Source organism: Littorina saxatilis, linkage group LG14 (assembly GCF_037325665.1).
Source record: "Littorina saxatilis isolate snail1 linkage group LG14, US_GU_Lsax_2.0, whole genome shotgun sequence".
NCBI classification, from domain to species: Eukaryota; Metazoa; Mollusca; class Gastropoda; order Littorinimorpha; family Littorinidae; genus Littorina; species Littorina saxatilis.
Window position 1 is genome coordinate 7,288,323 of NC_090258.1, and position 23,367 is coordinate 7,311,689.

Here is a 23,367-nt window from a genome sequence, read left to right on the forward strand (position 1 = left end):
TGAGTGAGTGTGTACGTGTGTGACTTGGGGTGTGTGTGTGTGTGTGTGTGTGTGTGTGAGTGCGTGTGTGTGTGTGTGTGTGTGTGTGTGTTCGTGTGTGTGTGTGTTTGAGAAAGAAAGAGAGAGAGTATGAGAGAGGTTTGTCTTTCGCTGGGGTATGCAGTGCCTTGGCGTTGCACATCTACTTAATTTTGATAATAATTTTTATATTTTTAATTTTCAGAGCTTGTTTTTAATCTAAATATAACATATTTATATGTTTTTGAAATCAGAAAATGATGGAGAATAAGATGATCGTAAATTTGAATCGTTTTATAAACAAAATATTTTTTTTACAATTTTCCGATTTTTAATGACCAAAATCATTAATCAGTTTTTAAGCCACCAAGTTGAAATGCAATACCGAAGTCCGGGCTTCGTCGAAGACTACTTGACGAAAATTTCAACCAATTTGGTTGAAAAATGAGAGCGTGACAGTGCCGCCTCAACTTTCACGAAAAACCGGATATGACGTCATCAAAGACATTTATCAAAAAAACGAAAAAAACGTTCGGGGATATCAATCCCAGGAACTCTCATGTAAAATTTCATAAAGATCGGTCCAGTAGTTTGGTCTGAATCGCTCTACACACACGCACGCACGCACGCACGCACACACACACACACATACACCACGACCCTCGTTTCGATTCCCCCTCTATGTTAAAACATTTAGTCAAAACTTGACTAAATGTAAAAACACCGCGGTCAACATAGGTGGGGTAGAAAGTGTTAAGAAAGTAGGTAGGAACCTATGACCACATTGAATCCAAACTTCATCATTTCATTCTCAGCTTAGTGTCTTCTTGTTTGTTCATGGGTGGAAATTCCCACGATCTTGTACGCGTATGGCCGTTTTTACCCCCGCCAATCAGACAGTCATACGCCGCTTTCTGGGAAACAGCATAGTTTGAAAATGGCTCTGCTGGTGTCCCACAGCAATTGGAGCTGCTGCTAAACAACATGCGGCCTTGTCCCAACGCCAAGGCCCTGACCTACTGGCGAGGGCTGTGGAGGAACGACCACAACCCCAACCTCATGCACTGCAACGTGGAGTACGACTGGGACCGTTCGCCCAACCGCTTCAAGTAAGGGCAAAGAAATGATAGCTATAAATACTTCTATCCACTTGTCACTTCTCCTCTATCCTCCTCTCTAGCGTGTGGTGGTATCACATAGCCAAATAGGCCGAAACAGTAATTTCAAAAAGACTTGCACTGTTGTATATGTTCACACGTTGTCAAATACCACGTCCTATCGACAAGAAAACATACAGGATTGCAGCTGTCAATGGGATGGCTTCCAGAGCTGTTTGTCAGTGTGGCCAGCGCGAAACATCTGGATTTGGCGTTCCACCACGCTGAAATGCAATACCGAAGTCCGGGCTTCGTCGAAGATTACTTGACCAAAATTTCAACCAATTTGGTTGAAAAATGAGGGCGTGACAGTGCCGCCTCAACTTTCACGAAAAGCCGGATATGACGTCATCAAAGACATTTATCAAAAAAATGAAAAAAACGTTCGGGGATTTCATACCCAGGAACTCTCATGTCAAATTTCATAAAGATCGGTCCAGTAGTTTAGTCTGAATCGCTCTACACACACACACACACACACACAGACACACACACACACACACACACACACACGCACATACACCACGACCCTCGTTTCGATTCCCCCTCGATGTTAAAATATTTAGTCAAAACTTGACTAAATATAATAAAAATGAAAGAAAAGAAAATCAATCTATTCTTATTCAGACCTCTGGTGACTCGGTTTTCGTCAAAGACATCTCTCTCCTCTGTTGACTCGTCGTCGGAGTCGCCGGAGTCGTCTTTGGAGTCGTCCGACGAAGAGGATATGGACAAAGAAGAAGTCAAGAAAAATCAGGCCAGACAAGCGAAAACCAATTCTCTGAAAATGATCAGGTATTAAGTGTATGTTTTTAATTGCTAAAAATGTTTTTGTTTTTGTTGTCGGTGGTGGTGGTGTTGGTGTTGTTGTTGTTGTTCTTCTTCTTGTTCTTGTTCTTCGTCTTCGTCTGACACCGTGTTTTCTGTTCCCGTCAGTCTTTGGTCTGACACCGTGTTTTCTGTTCCAGTCAGTCCTTGGTCTGACACCGTGTTTTCTGTTCCCGTCAGTCCTTGCATTGGTCTGACACCGTGCTTTCTGTTCCCGTCAGTCTTTGGTCTGACACCGTGTTTTCTGTTCCCGTCAGTCTTTGGTCTGACACCGTGTTTTCTGTTCCCGTCAGTCTTTGGTCTGACACCGTGTTTTCTGTTCCCGTCAGTCTTTGGTCTGACACCGTGTTTTCTGTTCCCGTCAGTCTTTTGTTTGACGCCATGTTTTCTGTTCCCGGCAATCTTTGGTCTGACGCCATGTTTTCTGTTCATGTCAGCCTTTGGTCTGACACCGTGTTTTCTGTTCCCGTCAGTCTTTGGTCTGACACCGTGTTTTCTGGTCCCGTCAGTCCTTGGTCTGACACCGTGTTTTCTGTTCCCACCAGTGTTTGGTCTGACACCGTGGTTTCTGTTCCCGTCAGTCTTTGGTCTGACGCCATGTTTTATGTTCCCACCAGTGTTTGGTCTGACACCGTGTTTTATGTTCCCGTCAGTCCTTGGTCTGACACCGTGTTTTCTGTTCCCGTCAGTCCTTGGTCTGACACCGTGTTTTCTGTTCCCGTCAGTCCTTGGTCTGACACCGTGTTTTCTGTTCCCGTCAGTCTTTGGTCTGACACCGTGTTTTCTGTTCCCGTCAGTCTTTGTTCTGACACCGTGTTTTCTGGTCCCGTCAGTCTTTGGTCTGACACCGTGTTTTCTGTTCCCACCAGTCTTTGGTCTGACACCGTGTTTTCTGTTCCCACCAGTCTTTGGTCTGACACCATGTTTTCTGTTCCTGTCGGTCTTTGGTCTGACAGCGTGTTTTCTGTTCCCGTCAGTCTTTGGCCTGACGCTGTGTTTTTGTTCCCGTCAGTATTTGGTCTGACACCGTGTTTTCTGTTCCTACCAGTCTTTGGTCTGACACCATGTTTTCTGTTCCTGTCAGTCTTTGGTCTGACACCGTGTTTTCTGTTCCCACCAGTCTTTGGTCTGACACCGTGTTTTCTGTTCCCGTCAGTCCTTGGTCTGACGCCGTGTTTTCTGTTCCCGTCAGTCTTTGGTCTGACACCGTGTTTTCTGTTCCCTCCAGACACTGTGTCCGGCTGTCCAAGAACAGCTACGCTTACGCGGACAGGCCTGACCACCAGGTGGAGAAGAACCCCCTTGACGTCATCCTGGTCGGAGAACTTCCGTACTACGTTGGTGACCGGGCTGTGCTCGGCTGCAGGGTGGAGGAGCTGACCATTCCACTGCCGCGAGCATCTTGCCAGTTCTGTCTCTGGGTCAAGCATTTCAGCGTGAGGTAAGGCTAGGGAGGGGTGGGTGGGGCAAGGTTGTCTACTGACCATTCCACTGCCGCGCGCCTCCTGCCAGTTCTGTCTCTGGGTCAAGCATTTCGGCGTCAGGCTAGGAAGGGCTAGGTGGGGCAATGTTCTCTCCAGGTAGAGAATCTGCTTTGATCACAAAACACGGTGTAGTACGCAAAGCTCTCACGATAAGTTCACCCTGACAGTGATCGGCTCACGAATGCAAAAGGAACAGACTTAGGTTTCTCTAACTATATACCTCGAGGCAGCTTGTTGGACGGGTACCAAAATGTAGATGTTGTTTTGTAAAAATTGCAGAGTACCTCTATTGAACTCCAGGGTTCGTACAGAGTCCTTGAACCCTGGAAAACTCCTTGAAAATTGGAAAACCTTTTCCAGGCCTTGAAAAGTGCTTGAAAATAGAGTTTTGTTAAATAGTCATTGAAAAGTACTTGATTTTTCCAAATTGTTGCCTATACATTTCGTCAGCAGCTTGTCTTATTTAAAAAAAATGCAACCCCCTTTTTTTTCGTCAAATACAGTACACACATTTTGGGAGAATAAAAGATCGAGTGAAAACGAAAGTAGACGAACTAACTATTACTAGTCACCCGTAGTTGCTTCCCTTCCCGGAAGTTGGCAAGGGAAACAACTACTGAATGACTAATAGTTTGCAGACTTGAAAAACTGAAGGTAAGCTTGGTGCTTTGCATTAATTTGAGGAAAATCATGTCCTTGAAAAGCATTTATTTGGTCCTGGAAAAGTCCTTGAAAACTCATTGAATTGTATCAGCTCTGCCCTGCAGGAACCCTGGAACTCGTGCATGTTAAAAGTGTGAGCAGAAAACACTCAACATAGAGAAGAACTGGCAGCAGCAAGCGTACACAAAATGCTCAATGCTATGATTCTGCTTTTGGGTGCAACTCGGGCCATTAATACATCATTATCTGCTACTGTTGCCCAAAGTGGTGCCGCTGCAATGCTGTTACTGCCGCTGTTGGTGTTGCTGCTGCTGTTTAGGCTAGTGCTGCTGCTGCTGCTGTTGCCGTTATTCTACTATTTCTAGCTTCTGCTTTTACTACTGCTTATCTTTAGCTTCTCCTTTCAGCCCTACTTCTGCTTTTACTACTGCTGTTCTTTAGCTTCTCCTCCCAGCCCTACTTCTGCTTTTACTACTGCTGTTCTTTAGCTTCTCCTCCCAGCCCTACTTCTGCTTTTACTACTGCTGTTCTTTAGCTTCTCCTTTCAGCCCTACTTCTGCTTTTACTACTGCTGTTCTTTAGCTTTTCCTCCCAGCCCTACTTCTGCTTTTACTACTGCTGTTCTTTAGCTTTTCCTCCCAGCCCTACTTCTGCTTTTACTACTGCTGTTCTTTAGCTTCTCCTCCCAGCCCTACTTCTGCTTTTACTACTGCTGTTCTTTAGCTTCTCCTCCCAGCCCTACTTCTGCTTTTACTACTGCTGTTCTTTAGCTTCTCCTCCCAGCCCTACTGTTATTATTTTAGTTAGCAGGCCTAGTTGAGCACGTATTGTGTATCATGTACCCTCTACTAGTCATTGTGCATTTTAGTTAATGGACTGATGATGTCATTTGTATGGAGTCGACGCACGTGCGAGGATATGTATGTGTGGGAGGGGGGGGGGGGGGCGCGGGAGATGGAAACTTGCTGTACGTTATGTAATGTATATATTGTGTGTGATACGTGGAAAATGTGATACTATTTATTTGCATGTATGATACAGGGACAAATGTGATATTTGTAGGCCTAGGCCTATACTAGTGGATACTGTGTGTGATACATGAAATGTGATATGAATGCTGTTTTTATATTTAGTCAAGTTTTGACTAAATATTTTAACATCGAGGGGGAATCGAAACGAGGGTCGTGGTGTATGTGCGTGTGTGCGTGTGTGCGTGTGTGTGTGCGTGTGTGTGTGTGTGTAGAGCGATTCAGACTAAACTACTGGACCGATCTTTATGAAATTTGACATGAGAGTTCCTGGGTATGAAATCCCCGAACGTTTTTTTCATTTTTTTGATAAATGTCTTTGATGACGTCATATCCGGCTTTTCGTGAAAGTTGAGGCGGCACTGTCACGCCCTCATTTTTCAACCAAATTGGTTGAAATTTTGGTCAAGTAATCTTCGACGAAGCCCGGGGTTCGGTATTGCATTTCAGCGTGGTGGCTTAAAAATTAATCAATGACTTTGGTCATTAAAAATCTGAAAATTGTAAAAAAAAAATAAAAATTTATAAAACGATCCAAATTTACGTTTATCTTATTCTCCATCATTTGCTGATTCCAAAAACATATAAATATGTTATATTCGGATTAAAAACAAGCTCTGAAAATTAAATATATAAAAATTATTATCAAAATTAAATTGTCCAAATCAATTTAAAAACACTTTCATCTTATTCCTTGTTGGTTCCTGATTCCAAAAACATATAGATATGATATGTTTGGATTAAAAACACGCTCAGAAAGTTAAAACAAAGAGAGGTACAGAAAAGCGTGCTATCCTTCTTAGCGCAACTACTACCCCGCTCTTCTTGTCAATTTCACTGCCTTTGCCATGAGCGGTGGACTGACGATGCTACGAGTATACGGTCTTGCTGAAAAATGGCAGCTACTTGACTAAATATTGTATTTTCGCCTTACGCGACTTGTTATATGTTATACTCTTATATGTCTTAATTCCAAGCGCAAGACAAATTCTTCAATGTGGAAATTGAAGCCAATAAAATTTGAGTTGAGTTGAGTTGAGTTGAGTACTTCTGCTTTTACTACTGCTGTTCTTTAGCTTCTTCTCCCAGCCCTACTTCTGCTTTTACTACTGCTGTTCTTTAGCTTCTTCTCCCAGCCCTACTTCTGCTTTTACCACTGCTGTTCTTTAGCTTCTCTTCCCAGCCCTACTTCTGCTTTTACTACTGCTGTTCTTTAGCTTCTCCTCCCAGCCCTACTTCTGCTTTTACCACTGCTGTTCTTTAGCTTCTCCTCCCAGCCCTACTTCTGCTTTTACTACTGCTGTTCTTTAGCTTCTCTTCCCAGCCCTACTTCTGCTTTTACTACTGCTGTTCTTTAGCTTCTCCTCCCAGCCCTACTTCTGCTTTTACTACTGCTGTTCTTTAGCTTCTTCTCCCAGCCCTACTTCTGCTTTTACTACTGCTGTTCTTTAGCTTCTCCTCCCAGCCCTACTTCTGCTTTTACTACTGCTGTTCTTTAGCTTCTCTTCCCAGCCCTACTTCTGCTTTTACTACTGCTGTTCTTTAGCTTCTCCTCCCAGCCCTACTTCTGCTTTTACTACTGCTGTTCTTTAGCTTCTCCTCCCAGCCCTACTCCTGCTTTTACTACTGCTGTTCTTTAGCTTCTCCTCCCAGCCCTACTTCTGCTTTTACCACTGCTGTTCTTTAGCTTCTCCTCCCAGCCCTACTCCTGCTTTTACTACTGCTGTTCTTTAGCTTCTTCTCCCAGCCCTACTTCTGCTTTTACTACTGCTGTTCTTTAGCTTCTCCTCCCAGCCCTACTCCTGCTGCTACTCCTCATGTTCGTGTGTGTTCGTTATATGTCAAAGCAGCACCGCCCTGATATGGCCCTTCGTGGTCGGCTGGGCGTTAAGCAAACAAACAAACAAACAAAATGTTCGTGTGTGTTGTCTTCTTGTGTGTCTTTTGAATGGGTGTGGTTTTTGGTCAGTTTCTTACATGTCCTTGCCTGTGTGTGTCAGGGGGGAAGACCTGCATTCCTACGCCACCAGCTTGTCCCACCACATGAGGCGCAGCGTTCAGGCCATCAAGGCGACGAACAACGTCAAGACTGTCATCCGGCTTCTGACTCTCTGTATCGATCAGTTGGTGGCCTCACTCACTTCGCACATGCTCAGAGAGGTCGTGACAACTATGGAGTCTTTGAAGATGGATTTGGCAGGCATTGACCAGCTACTGAAAGAGCTCCGCGAATCTGAGAGTAACCTGTGGTTTGCTGAGGTAAGCTTCTTGGCTCACCTGAGAAATTAGGCGAGTCTTAGTTGTTTTGTTGTTGTTGTTTGTTGTTTGTTGTTTGTTGTTTGTTGGTTGTTGTTGTTGTTGTTGTTGTTGTTGTTGTTGTTGTTGTTGTTGTTGTTGTTGTTGTTGTAATGCGTTTATGGGCTGAAACTCCCACGGCTTTTACGTGTATGACCGTTTTTACCCCGCCATTTAGGCAGCCAAACGTACGCCGCTTTCGGGGGAAGCATGCAGGGTATTTTCGTGTTTCTATAACCCACCGAACTCTGACATGGATTACAGGATCTTTTTTGTCCGCACTTGGTCTTGTGCTTGCGTGTACACACGAAGGGGGTTAAGGCGCACTTGGTCTTGTGCTTGCGTGTACACACGAAGGGGGATAAGTCACTAGCAGGTCTGCACATTAGTTGACCTGGGAGATCAGAAAAATCTCCACCCTTATCCCACAAGGCGGCCGCGGCCGGGATTTGAACTCACGACCTTCCGATTAGGAAGCTGATGTCTTGTCCACAAGGCCACTGCATCCGTTGGAGAGTCTTAGTAACGAGCAGTGTTTCGAAAGCCGCATGTTGACCTCTAGACATGACCCAAGTCCTGCGGAATCTGGTCAGATTTCAAGGCCACAGTCGGTCAAATATCACTACTTTTCTTGAACTTTTATATAGAGCTTTGCGCTTCTTGTTTTACTAGTTCTGAATAATTCTCTGCATCCGATATGTTGATTTTGTTTTGAATGCGTTAACAAATTCCATCTCACACGGCATAAATAAATCCCTGCGACTTGAATCCGTGGTTGAGATATGTGCGCGATATAAATTGCATATAATAATAATAATAATTACACATTAACATGCTTCCATTTGAAACTTCGAGGTCTTCATCGGGGATTGACGCCCGACAAATGCTAATTGAAGCCCGACGGAGCGAAGCGACGGTGGGCTTCAATTAGACTTTGGGAGGGCGTCAATCCACGATGAAGACCGAGAAGTTTCAAATGGAAGCATGTTAATGTTATTGTAATTCAATCTGACGACGATCTCTTTCCTGCTTTCATGCGGTTGTAAACAGACAGAATTGGTTCTGTTCTGTTCACACACTACTTTCAGTCCACCTACCTGCAAGGGTCAAGTCCCAAGAAATATGTCTCTGTATTCCTATCGTATCACTCTGCTCCTGTTTTGTTTTCTTTCACACACATTTTCCCTTCTTTTTTGACGGGTTTCTGGACAGCAAACTCCAAAACAAATTCTTTCATCACAAAAGCGATCTTTGGAATTGACTGACGTAGTCCGGAAGAATTCATGCATCAACTTACGTCACGTATTCGACGTCATCACTTCGCATACCTTATGGTCTCGGTATCTCGTTGGCCTTCATATTTCCTACTTGTAAAATGACCCTCAAAGCTAACCGAGACTAGTTGAGGCTGTATCAATGCGCCTCGCCAGCAGGTTGTTAATGGATTTTTTTGCGAGTGGTTATCGACAATTAATGACCGGTAATTTTGAATGAGTTGGGGCATTCTGACAAATCACAGGATCTGTTTCATTAAAACGCAAACTTGATTGAATTACAATAATAATTGTCAGTAATTACTGCTGTCACATGACTGATGTGAACCAGTTGATTGGCTAATGGCGATGCGCTTAAATCTGTTAGTGCACTCTTGGAGTGCGCTAACTTTTCCACAGAGCGTATTCTTACGCCCTTTGCCAAAGCGAGACTGTACTCTCATCCTCAGAATTAATGAATGACATGTAGCTTATATTCTCCACTTTACCAAAACATAACCATACATTTCCTGCGGCTCAAAGCAGAAGTGTTTTTTTCTGACAGATCGCAGGCGCCTGTGCCACAGTGAATCCCACTGATCTAAAAATAGAAGCGGCTGTGTCTCTTCCACAATGGTCTCTTCTCGTTTTGACTAGCAAAGATTCTTCTCATATGCCGTGTTAGTGGCATGTAGCTTATTAACCACCAAATGGTGAGTTAGTATAAAATTCCCAGCGGCAAACAGAAAACACAAGTGTTATTCCGATAACGTACCAGCTAGACCAGCATTTGAAAGTCGACTCTGTTATAGTAGACTACACTGAAATACGACTGCATCAGTTCAGTAAATGAATGGTTTTCGAATTATTATTTCAAGGCAACAACAATCGGAATCGAAAACGTGTAGGGTTAAGAACATTCTTACCATGTATAAAACTTATTACCATCCTGCCTCATGCGTGCAGACGAGCAATTTTTGTTTTTGAAATGAGACTGCAGTGCAGTGGTTCGATTGCCATAGCCGCCTAGCAGACGACATAAACCCCGCAGCAAATTAACATTGTTTGTTCAAACGATGGGGATATAATACGTGTAGAGTTCAGAGCATTCTTACCGTTCATATATATATAGTACCAGACTCCCCGATGAGTGAAGATACAACACGACAAACATACCACATTTACTTTGAAAATGTGGTAACCGTGGCCTTGGAGTCAATTCAAGGGGCAACACTCTGCACAGTCAATTTGTCGAAGCTCGATGAAGGTTTCGAATCGCAAATAACTAAGAGCACAGTCCTTTCTCCGAGTTTAAATGAGGTCTGTATGAAAGATCATCACTTTTTAGCTTAACGCTACTCTGGAATTTACCAACAGAAATTAAAACAAGAGTTTGCGTGTGACGAAAGCACGACACACTTGAGACAGCCCACACAAAAGTAGATCTGACACAAACCTGACCACACAGTTACGCCTATCCAAATGCGCGTAGCAAAAATGTGCGTTTTGAATCTTCTTTTTTCTCTGGCGGTACTGACAATAATTATCGTTATTGAAACAATCCCAGTGCACTAAGGGATTAATAGAGCAAATCTCGAAAATAATTATTGAACTTAGCGCTATGCGCTTCGTTCAATAATGAATTTTCTCGATTTGCTCTATAAATCCCTTAGTGCACTGGGATGTCTCAATAACGTAAATAATAACAACTGTTGTACTTTTTAGTTTTGCATATGACTACCGCTGTAGAACTTCTACTGTACTTTTGTCTGCTTGAACGTTTGCGCTCTTTCGTTGGACAAAACCATTTTTCAAAAGACGAACATTAATCACCCATGTGTGCTATACAAAGGCCACGTTTTCATATTTATTCTTACACACGCACGCACACACGCACACACACACCCACAAACGCACACATGCGCGCACACACACATACGAGCACGCACGCACACGAGCACGCTCACACACACACGCACACACACACACACGCACACACACAAACACACACAAACACACACAAACACACACACACACACACACACACACACACACGCACGCATGCGCGCACACACATATTATTACACACACATACGAGCACGCACGCTCACACACACACAATTACACACGCACGCACGCACACACACACACACACTCGCACACACATACACACACACATACACACATACACACACACACACACACACACACACACGGCACACACACACGCACACATCACAACACAAAAAAGCTTACCCTTACAATTCCCTCTATTTCTCTCCCCGTTCAGGAGGGCCACAAGGAAGGCCCCTTAGCGGGTGCCAACAAGGACGACAAATCCCACATGATTTCCAACATGTACTTCACCATCATGCGACACTTGATTCAGGCCTGGAAGTCCAGCCGTTCAGGTATAAAGGGAATCCTGAAGAAACCCAACGATGACTTAGCTCCCGCGCCAGAGGGCAAAAGAAGGGGAATCTGTTGGGACACCAAAATACACAAGAAGGAAATTGCGAAGGTTTCGGACATCCTAGAAGCGCTGGACGTAGAGGAGAAGAACCAGACAGAAGGAACAGGCTTGAAAAAAGTAAGTGGTCGCAGAGCGTCTGTTGCGCTGACTTTCCTCTGGTCAAAGAAGGAAAATACGAAGAAGGAAGATACGGGGCACCAGGCTGCTAGTCCCAACGAGAACACCAACGCTCTTGGACACTCTCAGTGTCCCTCACATCCTAACACATACAACATGTTGTCCGTTTCTTCAACGCCAATGTCAGACACAACGCAACAGAGTTTGTGGGGTATATCCAGCTCTTCAGCACGTCAGCCGACAGGGACAAACGATAATCTGAAGAATATGTCAAATTCTGCAATGTGCCAATCAGATTTGCCAGAACAAACTCCACCCACTTTGTCAGATTGTTCAGAACCCAATGCCTGGAACTTGTCCACTGCTTCAGTGAGTCAGTCAATCGCGACAAAGCGGAGTCCTGTGAATAAAACTTCAGAGTGCGAGACAACCACGGGGGAAAAGACTGGTCAGAACATGACCAGTTCTTCACAGTGTCAACGAGTTACACAAAAACAGAGTCCTCGGACTTTGTCCAATTCCTTAGTATCTCAAACAAATGTTGCCAATGCGTGTTGTAATGACTTCTTCCCCGGTGTCTGTCATGCCAAACCTCCGCGACCCAATTGGGCTGCCCCTGAGCACAAAGCCTACAGTAGTAACACACACAGTGATGTTGTTCTGGATATGGAAGAGAGCAGCTTAGCCGTGGTGGACATCGCAGACAGTAGTTCAGTGATACTGGACATCTGTCCCGAGAACAAAGGACCGGAGAACATTGCTATGCCCATTGACCCAAATCAGGTGAAAATAACTGAAACTGGTCAGCGTGCAATGAGGAGTATGTATGTCACGGTAGATCTGACGTCAGAAGCTAGCTCTGACTCAGAGACATCCATGTCAAGATCAGGGCTGGATTTTGTTCAAACCAGGCAACACCACCTACCGGACCAGAGTTCTCGCAGTGAAAAAAAGATCGATTGCAGAGCAAGATTTTTACAAAGCAAAGAAACTTCTACTGGGTCATCCCACCATTCTGGAACCGAGAAAGCACCTGCGGATGGAACCAGAGAGTATGAAACCAGTGACAGCAGACTTGTTTTTGGAAGAGGTCAAAATAAATGTAACTCTTCCGTGTATCCTGCTTCCAGCGACTCGGACAATGAGTTAGACTCTTTGGTGTTTCCAACTAAGCGATCAAACAGAAACGTGCAGATGCACTTCAACGCAGGAAGCCAACCACAGAAAAATCATGGAAGATTAGTTCACCAAGCTCAGAGAAATCTGAGGAGATCTTCAGCCTACAGCAAGACAAAAGCAGGTTATATAGGAGCGTGGAATCATGGGAATTCCAACGAGAACAAAGGAGGTGGTTCTGCACAAGCAAAGAACCTACACGGCAGAACTGTGAAGAGTATAGATTCAGAGAACATATCCAACTCCAACAAATCTGACAAATCGATGCTGGGGTTTGTCCGTCGTAAGTCGATGGCCCTGCAAAACACACTTTCTACTAAGATGGTGGAGATGACCACGACAGCACCGACAACACCCGTGATGCCCGCTGCACCAACCACTATCAATGAAATGTGTAAAGAACTGGAATCCTACGCCGAAATGGTGGAGCTCGAAGTCAAGTCCGGCAAGAGATCCTGCTGCTGCTGCAGCAAGAAACTCTGCCAGACATACGCCATGGTCTTTGTCCAGCTCAGAGAGTACGTTTACCGGGTTGTCTACCAGTTCCTTGCTCACAACGTTGTGCGGAGACACGATGAAGCATGGTCGACAGCCGTCATCGCCAAGCGGGTCAAGGTCTTTCAGCAGCACGTCCACAGTTTCATTGAGAACAAGTCCCAGCTCATGGAGAGGATGGGCAAGGGTGAGAACCAGGAGAAGCTGAAGAAGTTCATGGAAGCAAAAAATAAGAACATGAGGGAGCTGTCGATGTCCCACTCATACGGATCTCTCGATTCCTTCCACGCATTTAACGTTCAGAAGCCCACGACTTCAGATGAGAAGAAAGAAGAGGAGCCGGCCTCAGAGTCCAACGACAGTGCTGACGGCGTGCAGTCAAAAGTCTGGTATGCGGGTTTCAAGTTCGGTAAGAGGCAGGAACACCACGGCGTAATCAGCAACTGGACGCACAAACCCTTTCCCTTCGCCAGAGCCGTCATGCCTCCCATCAAACTGATATGGCCTCGCCGGCGGGTTGTAACTAACACACCCGTTCCCCTAGGCCTGTTCGGCAGTGATGTGGATGCTATGACCAAACTTAGACTTTCCATTGGTGATGCAATGGGTGCAGCAGAGGACGAGTCACCGGAAGGAAGCTTAGTGGGGGCTGTTTCATCTAGTACAGCAATACGACCTGAAATCGTGCAAGTAAGCACTGAGAAAGTCAACACATCAGCGGATAGTTCTGGCGATGTATCTACAAATGCCCAGGTGGACCCTTCTAGTGCTACCGTCCTCAGCAGCGACTCTGTATCAACCACTGAGGTCACACAGGTTGAAAGCAACGTGGACACATCCGCGACGGAAACATCCGCCAACACCGTGGCAGTGCCAGGTGAAATCGCATATTCAGCCTCCATCGTGACTCTCATAGGGCCAGATGGGAACTACGTGGATGCAGCCTCGGCCAAGATGGCCCCTGAGGAAGCAGGTTCTACCAAGGGTTTTTTGAAGGCGCTGATGCACAGGTCGCTTTGGGAGCTGAGGAACGAAGTGGAGTGGGTGGTGGGTTTGAAGGAATCCCTGGCTGCTGTTGTGGCCTTCTCAAGGCTTGACATTGCTAAGGAACTGGAGGACCCCCTTAAAGTGAGTCTGTCATGTTCCACACTGTGTTTGCATTTGTCGTTATTTGCACAGTTTGTGCGGTGCAGTGTCCTGCATCATGTCCCATATAGGTCCGAGCTACCTCAGAGGACGTTAAGCCTTAATAGTCAGTCAGTCAGTCAGCAATGTCCTGTTCCACAACATACAGCTGTTCGATTGTCTAATACTATCTAGTGGCCGTATAAAATTTCATCTCACACGGCATCACTGCAGAGCGCCTAGAACTGTACCCACGGAATATGCGCGATATAAGCTTCATTGATTGATTGATTGATACTATGTTTTCAGAATGACTGTATCCGACGTTACGATTTTATATTTCCGTTGTTGAAAATAATATGTTTTCTTATTCGTTGGTGTTTTCTGAATTTCAAGCCTTTTAAACAATGAGGGGGGTGAAAAACATCGTATTAATCATGTCTACTGGTTAGGTAATCCCCAGCAACAACAAAATTAACAATTAAAAAAAAAAAAAAAACTTACGATCGCGAGTCAATGTTTGGGGTGACAATATTTCGATCGAAACAGGCAAACAAACGAATGATTAAACGTGTAGTTACTCCACCTACCAGCGTACAGTCTTGATTACCACAACCAAATGTCAAATATTGCACTTATATAGCATGACTTCCCTTCTTTGTCTCTGTTATTCTCGTGAGAAAATATCCCGCGATATGGTCCGCTGGACCCAAAAAGCAACAATTAACTAACTAACTAACTAACTAACCAACTATCCAGCGATATTTCTCCAGCCTAAAGTTCGGCCTTGACCTAGGCAAAATAACTTGCGCAGCCGCAGTGACAAGCAAATGGAAAACTTGAACGAAATTTACAGCTGCAGCACGTGGGTAGCACCCGCACAACGTTATCACTTAACGGTTTTTTCGTGCGTAGTCTTCTTCTTCTTCAGCGTTCCAGCGTAGTGTTATAAATGCGCCTTGCCAAGACTGACACAAAATATAGTTCTACAACTTCTCCTTACTTTGGTCATGCCATATATACGTTACAGCTCCGAATCATCCATGGTATCGCGTGGTATTTTGTCTCGACGGGGGGAATGAATATATCTGATGAAGTCACTCGAGGCTGACGTCATCATATTCATTGACCCAGTCTCGACAAAATACCAGGCGATATTATGGATGAACGCAGCTGTAACTTATACTTCTCTGTCTGTTTCAGCTTGCAGTCCGACACTTCACCCACGCTCTGCTGATATTACTGTACGAGGGTCTTCTCCCGAAGGCGGATGAAGAGGATTTCACAGTGTCACCTGATGACATCAGACAACGCCGCAAACGTGTCAGCAGTAACAGAACGCCCGGACTATTTGACCTGACTGAGAACAACAATCCTGGTTATGATCTCAACGTTCTGGACTTTGTGGTGAGATTATGCAACTTTCTTGTTTGTTTCTTTTCTTGCTTGCAAGCTTCCTTGCTTGCTTGCTTACTTGTTTGATTGTTTTGGTTTTGGTATTTGTAACTTGTCGTCCTTCGATGTTACGCACATAGACATCCGGGGTTCTTTCTCACTGGGAAAAGTAAACCCCCGTACAGTACGGCGATACCCATTTTTCTCCTTGCATGCGTGTTTTCTTGTTTCCAAGCCCTGAGACTTTAGCTTTGAACTTGGACTCTTTATCGTTTGTCCTTTTGTTTTTGTGTTCTGACTGAAGTGTTTTGTTTTTGTGTTCTGACTGAAGTGTTTATTTCTTACGGGGTGATTATCTCACAGCGATATTTCATTAAAGGAAAGTCATTTGAAACATATTAAAGGTTATTCAAAACAGCTGGGCATGTGAGCCAGCTACCCTAGAAACATATTAAAGGTTATTCAAAACAGCTGGGCATGTGAGCCAGCTACCCTAGAAACATATTAAAGGTTATTCAAAACAGCTGGGCATGTGAGCCAGCTACCCTAGAAACATATTAAAGGTTATTCAAAACAGCTGGGCATGTGAGCCAGCTACCCTAGAAACATATTAAAGGTTATTCAAAACAGCTGGGCATGTGAGCCAGCTACCCTAGAAACATATTAAAGGTTATTCAAAACAGCTGGGCATGTGAGCCAGCTACCCTAGAAACATATTAAAGGTTATTCAAAACAGCTGGGCATGTGAGCCAGCTACCCTAGAAACATATTAAAGGTTATTCAAAACAGCTGGGCATGTGAGCCAGCTACCCTAGAAACATATTAAAGGTTATTCAAAACAGCTGGGCATGTGAGCCAGCTACCCTAGAAACATATTAAAGGTTATTCAAAACAGCTGGGCATGTGAGCCAGCTACCCTAGAAACATATTAAAGGTTATTCAAAACAGCTGGGCATGTGAGCCAGCTACCATAGAAACATATTAAAGGTTATTCAAAACAGCTGGGCATGTGAGCCAGCTACCCTAGAAACATATTAAAGGTTATTCAAAACAGCTGGGCATGTGAGCCAGCTACCCTAGAAACATATTAAAGGTTATTCAAAACAGCTGGGCATGTGAGCCAGCTACCCTAGAAACATATTAAAGGTTATTCAAAACAGCTGGGCATGTGAGCCAGCTACCCTAGAAACATATTAAAGGTTATTCAAAACAGCTGGGCATGTGAGCCAGCTACCCTAGAAACATATTAAAGGTTATTCAAAACAGCTGGGCATGTGAGCCAGCTACCCTAGAAACATATATTAAAGGTTATTCAGAACAGCTGGGCATATGAGCCAGCCTCCCTAGAATTCAAGAAGTAAGAGTGGCTTTACTGAAATCTTTGTTATGATACGTTTTAATGGAACAGTCCCTTCACCAACAGCCATTTTAATGTGTGTCCTTTTCGCTGATGGAATAAGCCTTTGTTTGGTTGATCGGTTGGTTGTTTGTTTGGTTGATCGGTTGGTTGTTTGTTTGGTTGATCGGTTGGTTGTTTGTTTGGTTGATCGGTTGGTTGTTTGTTTGGTTGATCGGTTGGTTGTTTTTTTTGGTTGATCGGTTGGTTGTTTGTTTGGTTCAAAAAGAGAAAACGACACCTTGTTTTTGGATACAGAGAAGGAGGAGCTTCTTTTCGATGTAACTAAACATGTTTACAACTCTCAACCATATTATTTCAGAAACAAAATCCTAACCCACCACACAAAGATTTACTCAACACTACACTTTATTAACAAGCCGCTTACTTACAGAGAAACGACAACGACAAACAAAGTTGTCCTCTACTGTAAACTCTCCGACGTTATACATTATACCACTTATTCTGCATGCATCCAGAGGAACTGTAAAGGATTTTTGAGAACAACATTAATTTTGTCTCGGTGAGTCGTCGCCAGACTGTGCAGGTATTCGTATCGTATCTCATTAATGTTGGCGGTTTCTAATTCTGTCAAGGTGGTGAAACTTCACGAGCGCTGGGACATGGCTAAGGTAGAATACCAGTACACGTCCACAATGATGTTTCTCTCGCGGTGTCTGGTCATGGCTAACCTGGATATGTCTGCAATGGTGCATCTGGAAGACGCTGTGCTTTCAAGACCCGGAGGTGAGAAGATAAGATAAGATAAGACAAGAAAAAAGGGTTGATCAGAGATCAACAGGGCCAAAACATGTTGTAGAACATGGGGGGGGGGGGGGAGGGGGGATTAGTTGTGTGTGCGACTTTGAAAACGTAGAATGGAACTCCGCATAAAAGAACGTTCCAACGTAAAATCAAACTAACTCCTTTATACCGTATTTTGCCATGTTTAGGCACGGTCATGAAAGGGGTTCCAATGGTGCAGCCATAGTCGTATTTTTAGAGTATGCACAAACACACGCCTCATCCCCTAGATCATTGGTGACCTGAAGAAAGCAGTTAGAGCTGGGTTCAAGGCCATGCCTATTCAGGAAAGCTTCCGCGCCATTGACAATTTCGGAGGTGTAATTTGATACCACCTCAGTTTTGGAGAAAAGGTAAATGTCCGACCATTTTACCTATAGACTCGAAACTTTGTAGAATGGTCGTGGACGAACTAAAGTTCATGCACAACAGCTATCAAAATATTTGTTAAATTCAAATGACTGAAAAAATAACCCCTTCGTTGTAAAGTTTCACTTGCGCAATATGCGCAAATTTAATCAATGATATGAACGCATTCATCCATGGGAAATGTCCTGATCCTGCCTGCAATTGCTGTATTGAAGGCATTGATTGTCTAATGTTGATTAATGTATACTATGTCATTTGAATTACCCCAATCCACTCATATACAGAAAAATGAACGACTGAAACGGGAATCAAAGGTGGGAGCAGCAATGCAACTTCAATCACGGTATCATCAGTGGAAGAAATGTGACTAAAAAGGAGGAAGCACCAATCCACACATAATCACAGTAACATGTAACACAAGGTGACTCGGATGAAGCAGCCACCCAACTAATGTATTATGACAATGAGCAATCTGCACATAACATAAAACCATCAAAGCGATGTTCCTTAAAATAAAATGGTATCCAGGTCACTTGGGTTCAGTTATGTCATAGCATAAAACAGCTCACTGCTCCCATGAATTGTTCTGAGCCTTGCAATGATAAGTAAAGCAATGAGAGCAGATCTGATGCAGTGCACTGTCAATCATTGGCCGGCTGAAATATACTGCAATCTTGATGCAAATTACCATGTAATTTTCTTGGTGATATGGTCATCACTGCAGGCAGTAAAAGATCACCCAACGTTTTGCAATGAAGAACAAATAAGTTATTAGTCGAACAAAAAATAAACAGACGAATAAAGATTGAAAATTGTCAAATGCAATGGGGCTGGATGTCCCTGTTGAAGAACTTTGAGCAAAAGACCACAAATGAGTTAACAAAGAATACTGTACGAAAGTACGAAATGTTACATGCACTGCAAGATCTCCCTGTTGAGAAACTTTGAGTAAAAGATACCCATTTTATTGCAAAGAAGACATACAGAGTAACATGTATATGAACAGAGTGCGAAGAATTCAAACAAAGAAGACCCGACATTTTTAAAATTATGTCAAATGCAGAGTGGCGGAAAATGTGTTTCGTGAGGAACTTACAGCACACACAAACACAACTATTTGCAAAGTGTAAAAACAACACGAAGAGAGTGAGAAGAAGGAGTAACAATTAAAAACATTGCAAGAAATAACAAAATGTCATATGCAGTGACGATTCTGCTGCGGAACTTTTAGTTTTAGTAACAAGTTACGAAGTTCCTGTAAATAGTTAACACGGTGTTCAAACAACATGAACAAAATGAGAAAAAGAGCAAAATAAATGCAATGGTGACAGTTCTTCGCGTACAGAAATGTTCAGTGTGTCGGTGACCAAAACAAGGAATTCTTGTGAAACCTAGACATATGTGACCCTCCACCACGGAATGAGTCGCATGTAACCTTTTCGTGATTTTCATATTTTTACATTTTCTTAAAGAGGTTTTTATTCTCTATCCAGTGGTGAAAACCGTTTTAGAAAAGAGCGAAAAATGTTTGAGTTATAAGCATGTGACTAAGGTGACCCTCACACTGTTACCAGACACGCTCCGGACTTATATCAAGCCTAGCGCAGAACCGCGCAAGGTGACATGCGACTCATTTCGTGGTGGAGGGTCACATATTGCATAACACCAGCGGCGGAGCACGCAAGAATAATGGTTCGATATGAAGACTCGACAGAGTAAACCCTATCATTATCTCCAGAGCGCTTCCAGTAGAGGCTGCCCGCGCTCGTTCACTGATACAAAAAGGTACCAAGTGTCGGTGTCTAACTGTCCCTCTCAGCGGGAGAGTTGCTTTGTCATAACCCCCTCCACTTCTGTTGTTTCAATGCCGGGGTGAGGTCAACGGTCAATCACAGCCCACCCCAGTCGCGAGACACTCAGCTGGTCGTGGGCTTTGCTTTGCTTAATCCGAATGTTGTACTCCGATGTAAGTAGACATAATGATAAAGAAAATTTGCTGATTCAAATCAGCAGGTTCCCAGACGTTCCTTCATGTAATTTTTAGGTGAATGGTCAAAGTGGTTTCTTGCACACACTCAGTCATCTTGCACAACAATGCAACACAAAGGAACTTAGTCGATAAATATCTACAGGGGGCCGACAAATGGTTTAAATGTGAAATGTGTGTATATGGGTGTGGGTCTGAAACAAACAAACAAACAAACCATGTGAACCCCAAAGTCATGCGCCCACACGAACACACACACACACACACACACACACGCGCGGGCGCTGTAGAACACACACATAATATAGTAAATACTTCAACACAGTGTGCGTATAATGTTGTATTTGTTTAGTTTCACTTTCAAAGAAACCACAAAAAAGAAATCAACATGAACAACTTCAGAGCTCTTACTTTGATTACAAACTGCATGATTTGGATAAAAGTTGATCGGTTTGATCTAATGCTGATTTCAGTTTTTTTCAGCGGCATAAGTCAGTGCTTCGTCTCGTATCGAAAACAAAAGCAGACGACAAATTTAGTCAGTTGGAGTTGTCTCCCGTACTCCTGTAGCATGCACTGATCTAAAAATAATCCACTATTCAGTTTAGATCAGTGCGCTGCACCGAGACGGTTCGGGAATTCCCAACAAAAGAAAAGATCTGCACACGGCACTGGCAACTTCAGTGTCAGCTGAACACGAGAGCGTTCGGTCTTTTAGAAGATTTGTATCTTGAAATGAAAATTAACGAATATCGCGCTGTCCGAAGGAATGGAGTGCATATCGGACAATGACCACGCTCAGGCTAAAACGATAGGACATCTGACCGACATGCGGCAATGTGAATCGGACATTTGGGGATTTTCATCTATGTCCGATGTCCGACGCCTAACGACATCCCTGCCTACATTATTCTGATTGATCACAACCAAACCTACTATCATTGGACACATCCAAATGCAAGCGTCTGTTCTTGAAAATTTCCCACTGATCTAAAAATAAAACCAGTGCAATTTCCTCGGTCGGGCTTTGCCACAGAAACTCACGGTTTAGTAAAAATGTACAATGTATTTTCTGATTTGTGCGCAAAAGCTTTTTTTTATTTTTTTTTTATTTTTTAACATAACAATGTTTAATGTCACTGTTTGTTTAAAAGAACATGGTCACATTTGTAAAAAAAATGTTAAATTAGAAAATAAATTACATTTTGGTTCATGATTTTTCCTACACCTGTGCTGAAAATAAGAAATAAAAATGTTGGTATATAAGTCAGTCAAATACAGGTAAGTATGTGATGCCATGTCGTGTTCTGTCACGTGCATGTCATGTCACACTCAGCACGAGTAATTCACTGCAGTTGCTGGCCCGTAGAGTGCGTTCTTTCACAAGCAAACATGCTGATTACATAGCGACTGCTTTAACGCACCTCGAGCTTACATAGCCAAGTCAGTGCTCAAATAGCGATTTTCTCCCGAATTCCTGAGGGTAAAGGGGGACAATCACATTTTCGTTGTGTCTTAAACACACGACACAGCTCCCTCTGCTCTTGGCGTGGGTCCAGAAAGGGGGCGAGCTGCCCTTGGTGGCGTTCCCACTCGCCCTGCAGGAGTCCTCGTGTTTCTCGGGAGAGAAGTGAAAGTCGCTAGAGGGGTGAGCTTCAGCTCACTCTTTGTCTAGGGACGCTTTTGTTACCCTGCTTTTATCCTGCCTTTTTAACCCTGAGCTGTTTGGCTTGTTTTTTCTTGGTGACCGTACCGTACCTTGTAAGTGATGAGCCAAGTTGCTAAACACAAACTGCCAAACACCACCTTTGCTGATAGGCGGGAAACGTTCATCTGGGTAGATAACTACCTTCCAACGGACACCACTGCTCTGAGGGAGCAAGATTGGTCCCTTAATATGGACCAAACAGCAAGCGGTTCTGACCGCGCCCCAGATATTCCCATGGAATCACTGAATGAGACTGACCGGGCCAGCCGGACTGGTCAGTCCCCAAAATCCAAACAGCTTAATAAAGCAATCACCAATGAGACAAGAGGCGAAGCCTTCAAGGCTCACGTAAGAAATCGACAAACAGTAACACAAACTCAATCACTCCGTCACACATACACACACACACACACACACACACACACACACACACACACACACTCACACACACACACACACACACACAGTAAGCATAGGTGAAACTGTGCAAGAAAGCGAGACCCTGGATCTGCCAAGTAGTCTCGGCCCGCTCACAATAACAATGACCGAGACTTTCAGTAATTCCTTTGCGTGACGTCTAACCCTCTTACGTCATAATGTGACGTCTTCAAATAGTTTCTATCACACACGTCGAACACTTTTGACCGAGACTGACGTAATCCATAGACTCGGAAATGTTAAAGTTTCTATCACAGACATACACACGCACGCACGCACGCACATACGCACATACGCACATACGCACGCACGCACAGACAGACAAAGTTACGATCGCATAGGCTACACTTACGTGAGCCAAAAACCAGCATATCTTCTCCTTTCAAGAGAAAGAGATTGCGGGAGGACGACCCTGAGGGGGGGCAGAGCTCTCCGGAATCTCTTCTCTTCCGGGATAGCCCCCCACGCTCTCAGATTACTGATCATTTTGAGGAAGACTTCACCGAAGTCAATCGTAAGAAGCCCAAAAAGAAAAAGAAGCAAAAGGTCCTCTGCGAGGGTCCCCCTCTTCAGGGAAACACAGGTATTTCCCATGCAACATCTGCCCGGGGGGTCGACACCTCCCAACCCCTAACTGAATCACAAGAAAACCAGACAACTCAACAGCCACTACCACCTGCCAATACACACACACACACAAAACAAAGACCCCGAAGAAAACTTCTTTACCAACCCAAGCAACCTCCTCCCTCCTTCTTAGAGTTCCCCGTGGTGGTGCAGGACCTGAAGGAGGGCCCTGCAACATTGCAGGGACTCGGCCTCAGGAGGAAAAAAACTTTTGACCTTGCCATCGGCGAGGTCAAAGAAATACGCATGCTGGCAGCTGGGAGCGTCCTGGTAGGGTGCTCCTCAGCATCACAACAAAACAAGCTATTGAGGCTGGACTCGATCGGCGGCATCAGAGTGAAATGCCACCGTCCGGAGGTAACAACCGAAGGTGTCATTAAACGCATACCCACAATACATTCAGGAACAGACCTGTCTGAGATGGCAGTGGGCGTGCGCGTCCGGATGGAGGATGGGAGTCTTGTAGAAAAGGGCCCCTCCTCGGTTCGATCTTTTCGCCGTCTTCTCCTTAGGGATGGGAAACCGTCTCAG

The 23,367-nt window shown here is 44.2% G+C and overlaps 1 protein-coding gene across 1 annotated transcript in view; it reads left to right on the top strand.

Moving 5' to 3' along the window:
* Positions 1 to 23,367, top strand: part of LOC138946818 (uncharacterized) — a 59,963-nt gene that overhangs the window by 13,004 nt on the left and 23,592 nt on the right. The window contains exons 9-15 of the mRNA XM_070318220.1: positions 979 to 1,127; positions 1,803 to 1,970; positions 3,232 to 3,444; positions 7,179 to 7,437; positions 11,017 to 14,115; positions 15,316 to 15,519; positions 17,500 to 17,650. Coding sequence (XP_070174321.1) covers positions 979 to 1,127; positions 1,803 to 1,970; positions 3,232 to 3,444; positions 7,179 to 7,437; positions 11,017 to 14,115; positions 15,316 to 15,519; positions 17,500 to 17,650 — 4,243 coding nt within the window. The remainder of the gene's footprint in view (positions 1 to 978; positions 1,128 to 1,802; positions 1,971 to 3,231; positions 3,445 to 7,178; positions 7,438 to 11,016; positions 14,116 to 15,315; positions 15,520 to 17,499; positions 17,651 to 23,367) is intronic.